The sequence below is a fragment of the Pollachius pollachius genome (genome assembly GCF_949987615.1).
Source record: "Pollachius pollachius genome assembly, chromosome: 3".
NCBI lineage: Eukaryota > Metazoa > Chordata > Actinopteri > Gadiformes > Gadidae > Pollachius > Pollachius pollachius.
In genome coordinates, this window is record NC_136936.1 from 48,263,023 (window position 1) to 48,276,604 (window position 13,582).

Sequence of the window (13,582 nt, forward strand, 5' to 3'; positions counted from 1 at the left end):
TCTCCCATCATGCAACACTCCTGTCCGCCCCCCCCCCCCTCGGCGGTGTGTGTTACCGAACATCCCATAATGACGGGCTGCGGCCCAGCGTGTAGGTCAGTACGCTGCGGCGAGCGGCTTGCGGTCCATCTGCCAGTCCATCTGTCTGTCCCTCCGCGTGTGCGTCTGTCTGTCTGTCTGCCCCGGCGGCCTCAGGTTTCCCTTGTTAGCCGTGTTGTATTGGTGTGTCGCACGAAAGGCGCCGTGGGAATAGAGTTTGATTCGATATGGTCTGCCTGTCTGTCTGTCTGTCGGTCTGCCCCTCTGTGTGCCTGTCTGTCCCTCTGCCTGTATGTCCCTCCGCCAGTGTCTGCCGAGCCATCTTTCTATCTGTCTGTCTGTATATCTATCTGTCTGTCTACCTTCTCTATGAGGTCCAGACACTCTGCGTTGTCCATCCAGTCTATGGCCTCCCATCTGATCCCCTCCCTGTGGGAAAACACACACACACACACACAGAAACACACACACACACGGAAGGATTCACAGCAAAATGCACACAAACAACAGTCACACACACACCCACAAGGACAGACACACACCAACACACACACCAACACACACACACACACACACACACACACACACACGAGATAAGTAAATATAAACTGCGGTGAAGATACAATTGCTGCATTGTCCCACGGGTTCATGTGATGAAATGAGCCATGGCCAAGAAGCCGATTCATTATACAAGAAAACAACTGTCCCGGAGCAGCTAACCCCTCCACGCTGCTGGCAGACCTCTCCATGTCCTGATCCCCCCCCCCCCAACCCCCACACACACACCCCCGACTCTCAGGGCTTTCTCACCCCCTCCGCCTTATTTTCCACTCGCTGGCGTTGAAAACAAACTGTGGAAACTATTCGTGGTATGGTGGGACAGAGGGGGGAGACGGACGGGGAGACAGACAGTGGGGCAGACAGGGGCACGGACGGTGTTACCTGTTGTACTCCAGCTGCTCCAGGGAGAAGATGTGCTTGTTGAAGTACTCCTGGAGCTTCTCGTTGGCGTAGTTGATGTTGAACTGCTCGAAGCGGTTCACCTGCGCGCACGATGCAAGACAAAGGGTGCGGGTTTGATTCCCTAAAGTGCCCTCTGAAACGCTGCTCAGATTGAAAGGCGTCGCAGGTTCCCGCGATAACCCAAACACAAGAACCAGGCATTCTCAAGCTCTCTCTCTGTATATGTCTCTCTCTATATGTCTGTCTCTCTCTAGACATATGTCTCTCTCTCTTTCTCGCTCTCTATACGTGTCTCTCTATCTCTATATACTGTATGGCTATCTCTCTCTGCAAAGTTCACTAATTCTCTCCATCTCTTTCCATCTCTCTCTCTCTCTCTGTCTCTCTCTCCCTCCCTCTGTCTCTGTCTCTCTCTCTCTCTCTCTCTCTCTCTGTCACCTCAAAGTTCTCGAACCCGAAGATGTCCAGGATGCCGACGGACTTGAAGTTGTCCTTCCCTTTGATCTTCTGGTTGATCCTCATGATGATCCAGGAGAAGCACTGGGCGTACAGCGCCATTGCAACCGAATCGCGCGAATCCACTGCCTACAAATCACCCCCCCGAAAAACACAACACCACCGACACAGGTTAACACAGAGATACACATCACACACGAGCACTGACAGCTATTAGCCTGTCAAGCAGATGTTTCACGCTTCAAACATTACACAAAGTGTAGGTTATGTAACCAGGTGTCATCGTAAATTCCACACCCGTCATATTTTCAACACGCAGATTGAGTCGTTATCATCGATACGGCGTCGGTGCCGTTTGAGTTATGAAGCATGTGACAGACGCCGGTGTTTGGGAGACAAGAGCTTTGTTATCAGCTCTCTGTCTGCAAGATCTGAAGAACAAAACCCTCCTTTCACAGCAGACAGTGCGGAGGCGTCCGTCAAGAACGCATTGAGAGGAATCCATGTCACGGATTAGGAGTGTACACCACTGGAGACGGAGCTGGCTGGGGTTGTTCTCCGTCGTGGTGCGTGGTACGTGAGGCCTTCCAGCCCAGTCCAGACCTACATCTGGACATAGGTGTGTGTTGCTTTGTTCCGCTGCCTGGATTTCCTGGCTTTGTGTTCAGCGGGTTGGACATGAAACGGGTCCGAACATTGTGTGGATGTGGGGGACTCTGCGAGACTCACTGGTACTGCACCGTGATCCATCATCCCTGGACGTTTCTGGGTGTCAAGAGTGAGGTGGAGCCCACAGGATCTCCGTCAGAGATGGGGGGGGGGGGGGGGGGTCTGGGTCAGGATACAAGGGAGCGCTGGCTGGCTCGGCCTCAGCGTGGGTCAAAGGGAACTAGGGGAGCCGTGAGGGGCCACTGGGATCGGACTCAGTGCAGGCAGAGTTTTGATTGCTGTTTGTTCATGTAGCAGCTGCTTTCATCTATGGAGGAGGATTAGGGCCACATGTGATTTTCTTTTTTTGGATTAAAGTCTGAATTCTGACTTTATTCTCAGAACTCGCATATGGCCCTAATCCTCTTCTGCATCTTCCGTAGGTTAGCGTGTTGTTCCCATCCTTTATGTCGCGAAGTGGCTCTCACTTACCTTGGCTCCTTACAGGTAGCCTTAGCCTACCCTTAATTCTGCCTTGCTTCTCAGAATTCTGACCTTCAAGTAAGAATTTCTGTTTATTCTGACTTTATATAGTCAGAATTCTGAGATACAAGGCAGAACTCCAAAAAAAATAATAACATGTATCCCTAATCCTCCTTGGTAATCATCATACGTGGTTTACAGTGAATTATTTTAGATACATGGAATCAACAAGGAGCTGTAGTTAGGAGTGAGAGACATCTCAGCCAAAGGAGGACTAAAAGGTTAGACTGCAGACATGTGGTTCGAACCGGGAACCTTTGTGCCGGCGGTGGAACACCGTCCCCACTATATCCAACAGTAAGAAGGGTCACAGAGCCTCGCAGAAGTCACTTGACGAGCCGTCCAGCACAAACCGAGCCCGGCCTTTGTCCCAGCGTATGAAAAGCCTTCTTGTGTCTTACTGGTAAGGTCCGATTTTGCATTTCCAGAGACATTATGGCACATGAGTGGGCTGAAGGGGTCTTCCACAAGAAGCACACTGTGCTCACGTCAAAAAACACATTCCCGCCAGCAAACGGCACAAAAGAACAACTGGCGCATTTAATGTTCTTGCTAATTCACGTCAAGGACATTATGAACCATGGCACGGGCTGGTGTGAACCCAGCACGGCATGGGTGTAAAGAACAGTAGCTGGTGCCTTGGAGTACTGGTTCCCAGCTCTGCAGAACGCGGCACTTGTCACTTCAGAACCAGTCTTTGCCTCCATTGTGCCCCAGACTCAGATCGCTATCACCACAGCCTTATTGTGCCAGGAAGCAGCCAGACAAAAAGCAGGAAATGGCTGGGAGTCACGCAAGGGACCTAGAACGGGTGAGAGGGGGGAGGGGGGGGCGAGCAACGAGCGAAACACTGTGTGTGTGTTGTGTCACCAGAGCAGAGAGATACAGAGACAGAGAGAGAGAGAGAGAGAGAGAGAGAGAGAGAGAGAGAGAAGGGGTTAGAGGGAGAGAGAGAGAGAAGGGGTTAGAGGGAGAGAGAGAGAGAAGGGGTTAGAGGGAGAGAGAGAGAGAGAGAGAGAGAGAGAGAGCGATAGAGAGGGAGTTGAGAGAGAGGTGGAGAGGGTGAGAGATAGAGAGTGGAGATAGAAGAGAGGAGAGAGGAGAGGGGAGAAAGGGGAGGGGCGAGAGGAGAGGGGAGAGGGGAGAGGGGAGGGGGGAGAGAGGAGAGGGGGAGAGGAGAGAAGGGAGAGGGAAGAGAAGGGAGAGAGCAGAGAGAGGGGATGGTTGGGTGTGCAAGGAGGAGTGGCACACACAGACATCTGCGTTGTTAAAAAAAGTAATCTGAATCAAAACGGAGCAATGCACCGCAGCCTCCCCAGAACAGCAGACCCCCTCACTACTGGGGTGTGTGCATGCGTGCGTGCGTGCACGGGTAGGTTGTAGGATGGTGCGCCTACTCCGCAGTGAGGGTGGTGTAGGGGGTGTAGAGTAGGGGGGGGTGTAGGCTGAGGGTGTACCTGCTCGATGGTGAGCGGCGAGCAGATCTCCTCTCCCCTGAGGATCATGGAGCGCTGGGTCAACACCTCCGACAACTGGAAGGAGTCCAGACCCAGCAGCTCGCTGACGTTGCTGACCACTGGGAGGACACACACACACACGCGCGCGCGCGCACACACATACACACGCAGACACGCACAGACATAGGCAAACACGCACACAGACACACACACAGAGATACACGCGCACAGACACAGGCATGAACACAAACACAAACGCAAAGAAGTTAGCCCACATGTGCACACATACACACGCAGACGCGCACAGACATAGACAAACACGCACACAGACACACACATAGATACACGCACACAGACACAGACAAGAACACAAACATACACACAAAGATTTTAGCCCACATGCATGTAACAAGCCAATGTGTTATCATACTATAGAGCGTGCTGTACTTTAATCCTGCCTGCCACAGTACTATAGTGCATAATGTACTGTAGTAATCCTGCTAAAGTACTACAGTGCGTACTGTACTGTATTAATCCTGCTACAGTACTACAGTGCGTTCTATACTGTAGTAATCCTGCTAGTATAGTAATGCCATACTTAATGCTTACTATACTAGTAAGTAACTAGTATAGTAATGCTGCATAGTAACTGTATAACAACGGTGCCTCAGGAAAGAAAAGAGGTCAGACCTGGAGAACAAAGGCCGACTGGAGCTCATGTTTCAGCCTGTCTAGTTCTCGCTCTCCCTCTCTCTCTCTCTCTCTCTCTCTCTCTCTCTCGCTCTCTCTCTCTCTCTCCCTCTCTCTCTCGCTCTCTCTCTCTCTCTCTCCCTCTCTCTCTCTCTCTCTCTCCCTCTCTCTCTCTCTCTCTCTCCCTCTCTCTCTCTCCCTCTCTCTCTCTCTCTCCCCCGGTGCACGTCACAGCACACTCCAGGCTAGGAGACACCAGGAATCCTCTCCAACGCTAGTCCCGTGGGGCCTGGTGATCTCCGTCGGTTCAGAGACAGTTCAGCGGTTCCAGGACGGAGAGGAAGGATTTATATCCGCCTCAAATGTTTGAGAAATGTCTGCTAACGTCGTAGTAGGAAAATCAATGGGCTGGTTGTTGTTGTAGTTTTTGTGAGTCTACAGAGAATACAGTCTGGGGTATATATATGAGAGAGAGAGAAAAAGAGAGATACCCTGTTTAAGTATCTACCTATCTATTCTTAGATTTCCCCCATGTACGAAGTACCACCTAACTTGTCCAAGATGCTACAGACAGACAGATGGGTGAATGGACACACATCTGCTCCACGGGGGGCATCTCACCTCCTTTGGAGGTGACCTGGGCTCCACCGGCAGTCATGAACTCTATGTTCCCCATCTGGAGGACGGCGGAGAGCAGCCGGAACACGTCTCGGATCTCCTCTTCGCTGAAGCCCATCACCTTCAGCGCCTCCTGCAGAGTCAAGACATAAGATCATGGAACACAATACGTAGCACAACAGAGCGCATAGAGCATAACGTGGCATGGCGTAAAGTAGGCTTAAGTAACATAAAGTCACGTAAAGTAGCGTAAAGTAACGTTACATAACATAACATATAGATGCCATATCAATTAGACTTATTAATTTTGAGTTGGAATTATTGTAAACACCAAAAAAACAGGCTTGTTGAAATGAAAACCTGTCCCTGGACTTCAATAAACTCCTATGTAATTTTTAGGTTAATCACATAAATTACAAATTTATAATACACATAAAATAAACTCGGCCTTAAATAAAATAAAATATTTCATAGTTTTCACATACGCAAATCATATTTCAAACACTGCGTTGGTGGCTGCTGTTATACATTTAAAGGGTTGTAGCGCCCTCTAGGGGAATTCCAAATATAACGACCTACATCCCACATCAGCTATACGCGGTGTGATCTCAGTGTTGCTCACCATGACGCTGTCAAACAGCTTCTTGTCATCCAGGCTGATGTCTTTAACACACCCTGATTGGCTGAGGTAGTGGTATGATTCTGGACCCTCACAGAGGTAATACATGTCTGAAATAAAAAATCACAAATGGTTGAGAAACACAACCGGTTACGATGTGACCTTCACATTTAGTACTGAAGGTGATAGGTGGGTACCTCTGTGGTTCTGGTCTGTTCCGGACAGCAGGGCGTAGAAGATGTGGTAGTTTCTCTCTCCAGGATTCTGCCGTACTACACGATTCTAGAGCACGAGCAATTCAGACACATTTGAAATATTTACCTTTTATTTAATTTAATTTTCTTCTAATTGTTATTTTTATGTTTTGGAGGTTAATGCATCTACAAGTTAGCCTCAGAGGTGACCAATATGCGTCTCCAAACCTAACAATCTTACCTTTTCAAGCAAATCTGGGGGTTTTAAAGTCAAGGCCAAAATGCAGCATTGAGTGACCACATTGAACATTTGCACAAACTCGTGTTTAAACAATAACTATTGTGTATAAAATACAATAGTTCCATAATGAGCTGCAGGATACAGTCAATGATGCAGCCGCCCTGAATGTTCCCGCCGTGGGAGAAGTGGAGCTGGATGAACTTCCCGAAGCGGCTGGAGTTGTTGTTGTACACCGTCTTGGCGTTCCCAAACGCCTCCATGATTGGACTACGGAGGAGGAAGTGACACGTTCAGACTTCCTGTCCTATTCAGCATTATGTAGACATCCTCTGTGTCGAGTAAAACAAACATGTCAACGACAAACTGCAGTTTGGACAACAGGTGAATAAGGTGAATAGCTTCCAACGACAAACAAACAGTACAGTTGGAGCCAAAGATGTTAGAACGGATAACTACTGTTGTTTATTTAGTTAGCTGACTTTTATCCAAAGTGTATTCAGTGTGAATTCTATCAAGAAGGAGCAGGTAGGTGTTCTTACAGGTTCTCACAGAGAGACAGATTGGGTTACAAACCCGGAACCTTTCACACACACACACACACACACACACACACACTACCCACTACATTGAACTCTAACGTTACATCTACTATTGTTTATTCAGTAGGCACATGATTTTATCCAAAGTGAATTTACTGTAGATTCTATCATGTGGGAGCAGGTAGCGGTAACATTCCTACAGAGAGACACATTCGGGGTTCGAACCCGGAACTTTCCACACAAACACACACCCCACCCTACCCTCTACCGACCCTCCTGCCCCCTCCCGCACGTCTCCCCACCCCCCAGCACCTGCTCTGGACGATGGCCTGCTCCACGCGGGTGGTCCTTTCCGAGGGGGGCGTGCTGGACGACTTCTGGCTCATCACCGACAGGAACTTGAGGAGCAGTTTGGTGCTCTCCGTCTTCCCCGCTCCGCTCTCGCCGCTGGGACAACGAAAACGGCGTCACAACGCCGAGGGACGCAAGGGGGTCGAGGGGAGGTTGTTTAGAGAGAGACACAGACAGAGAGGGTCCAAGCGCTCATCATACATTTATATGCATTTAATAAAGATTATAGCGATATTCAACTCTACATTTATCATTTGACATTTACATTTAGGGCATTTAACTGACGATTTTATCCAAGGTGACTTACAATAAGTACATTGTCAGACGAAAGAGAAACAATATATTGCTGTCCGTACAGTAAGGATGTTCATAGAACCTAATGCCAAGCAATAGCAATTGCTAGGTTAGGTCTACAACTCTCTTCAGTATTAGAGTAGATCAGATCTCTCTCTGGCTGACTAACAAACTCGTCTTACGAACTACTGCTTGAGTTTGTGTCATGCAAGGCTGTCCTTATTATTAACATATGGCTAATTAACACAATAGCAGTGGGAGATATGAGACACATTATGCTTAAGGTATTCTATATCCTACCACCATTACAACTCATTCTGAAGATAAGAAAACATTTGATCAAATAATAAATAAATCCAGCTGTAACAATTCATGGAACATTGCAAATCAAAAGGAATAAATACTAAAAAGAAATGAAAAATATATGAAACAAGAGAGCTCCAACGTGTAAGCTGCTCTTACCTGATGAGCACACATTGGCTGTCGTGCCTCTTCCACAGGCAGCGGTAGCACTCATTGGCCACGGCGAAGATGTGGGGCGGGAGCTCCCCCATGTGGTGGCGGCTGTACATGTCCACCGCGGGGCTGTCGTACAGACCAGGGATCTGCTTGTAGGGGTTCACCGCGGCCAGGATGGAGCCTATGTTGGTCTGGGGCGCCGGGAAAACAGAGGGAGAGAGGGGGGGAGATGAGAAGGAGGTAGAGTAAGAAGAAAGAAAGGAGGGAAGGAAGGAAGGAAGGAAGGAAGGAAGGAAGGAAGGAAGGAAGGAAGGAAGGAAGGAAGCAAGGAAACAATATGTTTGTGATCTATGCATAGGAGCAAAGGGAATTACATTTGAGTCTTTCTCCTCATACCCTCACTGTATAAATACCGACGACATTATATCAAATTCAGACAAAAGCATTACAAACGTTTTATTTTTGAATCTTTTGAATGTAAATGTGTTGTACGCTCTGCATTGTGCCTTTCTACGGGCTACCCTGAGAAAGACTGTGTCCTAGTTTTATGAGGAGGCTGGCAACACTTTAGTGTCTTCAGTACTTCAAGGAGACAAGGCGCACACAGAACTGTGTTTGTAGGTCAGTAATCCGTTTACATTGAAGCTTTTATCCGGAACGAGGCGAGAATATTAAAAGGCAGGAAAGTGGATGCTGTCGAGGTAGATAAGTCTAAGCGCTCTTTGATGAGATTCAAATGATTGATGATGACATCCAGGGGTGTTATGGGGTTTTATGATGAACATATTTGTGCTGGGGGGGTTTAACTTGAGAACAAAAGAAGTATAGAGAGAAGTATAGAGATTGAGTTACATTTAAACTCCTGAAAAAGTACCGTTCTGTGCAGGAACTCTACCCTTGACTAATTAACTTTCTGGCCAGGAACTCTACTTTTTTTTTTTACTAATTCTTACCTTTCTGAGCCTCAACTCTACCCTTTACTAATTACCTTTCTGAGCGTGAACTCTACCCTTTACTTATTACCTTTCTGAGCGTGAACTCTAACATTTCCTAATTACCTTTCAGAGCGAAGCCCTGAAATCCACATCATTTCACATCGGTCGCAGTCTTTGCTTTGGAAACGGACGCGGCGCAGTGGTAGATGTCTTACATAGATGAGGTCCTTCTGGTAGCGCAGGAACAGGTTGTGCATGATGGCCGCTTCGTGGAGCTCTGCCAGGGTGGACATGTCCTCCACCCCCTGGATGCTGCTGAGGTGCATGGGGAACACCGTGTCCCTGCTCACGTCCGGACCCTCGACACACACCACCTGCACAGCAACACCAAACGGCCACGCTAGATACACATTTACAGTATAGACGGTTCTGTATATAACTGTTACTCGAGTGTACGTAATCTATTATCATATAACTGTATAACTGTTAGCTATACAGTTATAGTATAGAGGGTTCTGTACATAATGGTTATTGTCGTTTAGATAACCTTTTATAATATAAATGTATAACTATATTAGTTATACAGTTATATTATAGGGTTAAAGACCCTCTATTATATAAATGTATAACTTATATAGTTATATAGCTATATTATAGAGAGTTATATATAACACAATATGTGCAAGTTTATGGTGATTTCTGGTGTCAAGAATTAAGGTAGGAGATTCAAAAGAACTTTGCCTGACATCACTTACAGCACACATTTCACACCCATTTCACACAGCTACTACGATACCACTACAACTAGGGCTGGGTAAAAAAAACAATTTTTTTACCCAGCCCTAGTTTTTTTTTTTTTGTTACCATTATTATTATTTTTGCACTTTAATAAACAATGCCTTAATGCAATTTGCAGTGATGGAATGCTGTAGTTCAAGTAATCTTTCACTTGCAATTCCTTTCTAATTTTAAAATTGCACCTTTGAGACTAGAGACAGTTTTGTTTACAGCAAGTTTAAACTGTCCAATTTACAAGTTTGCACTTAAAACCTGTTGTTTAAGATGAAGAGAAAAAAAAAAGTACATTTGTATTTTGCAACACAGTTGAGCCATTTTCGTTATTTAAGAGCAGATTGAATCGAATCGAATCGAATCGTGATTAATCGATTCAGAGCCTTATGAATCGAAATCGAATCGATTTAGAAAATTGGCCACGATACCCAGCCCAAAAACAACAACTAGCAGCCCTAGCATCAACATAATCCTAAACTGCTACAGGGAGGCCCCGACCCCTCGGGTTCCACTGTGTGTGTGCCCGTGCCTTTCGTCACCAGGGGCCAGTTCAGCAGCACAACACCGGCCGGAAGCCTTGATGTAGGCTACGGCCTCCGGGCTACGGAGTAAACATCCACCAGCAGAGACCCAAGGGGCCATTGATGCTTATCTACAGCACTGAGCCATGTCTGCCGACACACCACCCCTCTCTGTCTTCTCCAGCGAAGCCTGTGTGGCAGACAGGCAGGACGTGAAGCCAGAGGAGGAGGAGCTGGGAGGGTCTGAGAGATGAACGATGAGACAACTCTGACATTCCTGTCGGTGCCCGAGACTGGCACGTCTGACAGGTAAGCCCCCCCCGTTCCTTCTCTCCTGTCGGGGCTTATCTCCTTCAAGTTTGGCGGCGGTGTTTTTCTTGTTGGATCTGCTGAGTGACTGTGTGCGTATGGCACATTCCAGAACCAGGGCCAGCAGGAAACAGTGTTTGAGGAAAGATGATTAACAGATGGCCTTGAATTGACTTCTCAGAGTCACAAACAAGGCTGGGGTGGCAGGTGGAGACAACATGTAGGGATGAAGAGAGGACAGAGATAGAGAGGGATAGAGATAGAGATAGAGAGAGAGAATGCGAATGAGAATGAGAGAGAGAGAGAAAGAGAGAGGAAGAGAAATAGAGAAAGAGAAAGCAAAAGAGAACGAGAGAAAGAGAGAGAGAGAGAAAGAGAAAGTGGAATGGCTCAAGGATCCTATTGCAGAGAGCAGTGCACAGGAGGAGAAAGAGAAAGCAAATAACAGTAATTTCCAGAGTGTAAGATAAAGTAAGAATGAGAGAGAGAGGGAGGGAGGGAGGGAGGGAGGGAGGAAGACAGAGATAAGATAGAGCGTGCATTAGGAAGAGAGAGGGAGGGAGTGACAGAGAGGGAATGAGATAGAGAGAGAATGAGGAAGAGGGATGAAGGAGAGAAAAGAGAGTGGAGAGTGGAAGAGAGAGAAAGAGAGAGGGAGAGAAACAGAGAGAGGGGCAGAAAGAAAGAGTGAGGGAGATGAAAGAGGAGGGACAGGGACAGAGAGAGGGAGAAAGATAAATAAAGAGAGACAGAGAGAGAAAGAGTAAGAGGGAGAGAGAGAGAGAGAGAGAGAGAGAGAGAGAGAGAGAGAGAGAGATAACTCAATAAAGATCCACATATAGATATCGAGTCTTCATGACCTCCTGACTATCAGAGCCTGAAGGAAAGCGTCAGAGTGGGGGGAGTTCACAGAGCGATGGCCTCTGGGAGAGTGGCCGAGTGGAAAGAGCCTCTGAATCAATACTGATGGACCGGGGGCTGTGGCGTGTGGCTGCGGTGCCAACGCATTACTGCTGGCTCTTCCGGCACATTCTCCAGAGTCCCTGTGGGAGGCAGACAGAGCTTCACACACACACGCTGACTCAGCTGGAACACTTTGGGGTCTGGCTGCACAGAGGATGGGGCAGAATGGCTGGGGTGGGCGGGTGGGTTGGTGGTTGGTTGGTGGGTTGGTGACTCTCTTTGTTGGTTGGTTGGTTGGTTGGTTGGTTGGTTAGTTGGTTAGTGTAAAGGGGGTTGGGAGGTTAGTCTCTTGGTTGGTTGGTGGGTTGGTTGGTTGGTTGGTTGGTTGGTTAGTTGGTTAGTGTAAAGGGGGTTGGGAGGTTAGTCTCTTGGTTGGTTGGTTGGTTAGTGTAAAGGGGGTTGGGAAGTTAGTCTCTTGGTTGGTTGGGTGGTTGGTTAGTTGGTTAGTGTAAAGGGGGTTGGTTGGTTGGTTGGTTGGTTAGTTGGTTAGTGTAAAGGGGGTTGGTTGGTGGGTTGGTTGGTTGGGTGGTTGGTTAGTTGGTTAGTGTAAAGGGGGTTGGTTGGTTGGTTGGTTGGTTGGTTGGTTGGTTGGTTGGTTAGTGTAAAGGGGGTTTGGAAGTTAGTCTCTTGGTTGGTTGGTGGGTTGGTTAATCTATATGTCCTTGGTAAGTAAGTTGTAGGGACCTAGCTGGTCTGGGCTTGTTGAGTACCAAACATCTCTATTTTCCCAACAACTGATGATTGTTGCTGTTGATCTGGAGATGGGATCACCACTGCTTTGAAACTTCCTCTCTTGACACACCGGCATCGTGGATCACATGCCTATTACCCAACAGATCACCACACTGAAGCCACCAGGCTTCCATTCCTTATTACTGCCATTTGTGCACCTGAAGCAGCGATATTCCAAGTAGTGTTTTATAAAAAAGATAAACAACCCAGTGATATATTATTGATGAATGGAACCAGCAGCAATATCTATTTCAGTTACTAGCCAGACGCTTGATGGATCAAAGGCACAGCCATTAACGGCATGGGCCAAAGCCAAGACAAAAGCTCTGAAATAATCATCAGAGTGAGGCGTCTGTGATGTATCTGTCTCTGAGCTGATGATGGAGGAGGAGGAGGAGGAGGAGGAGGAGGAGGAGGAGGGAGTGGTTCCCATGGCGATAGCAGCAGTTCATCATCGCCTACACTGATGTCATACCCCGTGTGCAGTGACTGGCTAATTTACAACCAATCCAACTTGCACAACCTTAACCTTTCGGGCCACAACCCCACCCTCTCCACTCTGGCAAATTAGCCCTGATTCACCCAACGCTGGGGACCTAGGGAAGCATAAATCCAACAGACTGTTAGTATACAAGAGGAGGTGTCCAGTGAATAAACCGTTTTCATTCAATCACAAGACAAGTGTGTGTATGAGTTTAGGGTAATGAGGAAGAACACCTGGGTCGCACACTAATGGAGTCATGTTGAACGGCTACGATTCCTTATTTAAAATAACCCTGTAGCTATTCGTAATGTACGGCCATCATACAAACTGTTCTTTCTGTAGGTCACGCGTTTACAATTTTAAATTAATTTAGTCCATTCCGTCAAAAGTCTATCATTTAATTCTTCATGCATCTTGTCTCTTTGATTAACACTTTAGGACCATACTCATGGATCCCGGACCTCCAGATGAAAAGTCAACAGCAGAGAGGCGAGGACTCATTCAGTGTTAGAGTGTCCTCTCCAGTGTTTATTAGCATTCCTCTCATTCTTCCATTGGCATGTAGCGGGCTGCGCTAAACCAGCTAGAACCAGAGCTAACGTAGGAAAACAAGCAGCTGAGAGAAGGGCCGATGAACCTCAGCAAGGATAAGGATATAACACTACAAGCTATGAAGGCAGACATTCAATGAGAACATTAATATGGGGACAAAGATTAAGCAGGACAGATTTGTGC

At 47.4% G+C, this 13,582-nt stretch overlaps 1 protein-coding gene across 1 annotated transcript in view; it reads right to left on the reverse strand.

Annotated features, from left to right (window-relative positions):
* Positions 1-13,582, reverse strand: part of myo10l3 (myosin X, like 3) — a 67,858-nt gene that overhangs the window by 33,565 nt on the left and 20,711 nt on the right. The window contains exons 3-14 of the mRNA XM_079732052.1: positions 9,262-9,420; positions 8,115-8,302; positions 7,320-7,454; positions 6,611-6,735; positions 6,469-6,482; positions 6,231-6,315; positions 6,037-6,143; positions 5,418-5,547; positions 4,107-4,225; positions 1,441-1,587; positions 982-1,082; positions 402-468 (exon numbers count right to left, since the gene is read on the reverse strand). Coding sequence (XP_079588178.1) covers positions 402-468; positions 982-1,082; positions 1,441-1,587; positions 4,107-4,225; positions 5,418-5,547; positions 6,037-6,143; positions 6,231-6,315; positions 6,469-6,482; positions 6,611-6,735; positions 7,320-7,454; positions 8,115-8,302; positions 9,262-9,420 — 1,377 coding nt within the window. The remainder of the gene's footprint in view (positions 1-401; positions 469-981; positions 1,083-1,440; positions 1,588-4,106; positions 4,226-5,417; positions 5,548-6,036; positions 6,144-6,230; positions 6,316-6,468; positions 6,483-6,610; positions 6,736-7,319; positions 7,455-8,114; positions 8,303-9,261; positions 9,421-13,582) is intronic.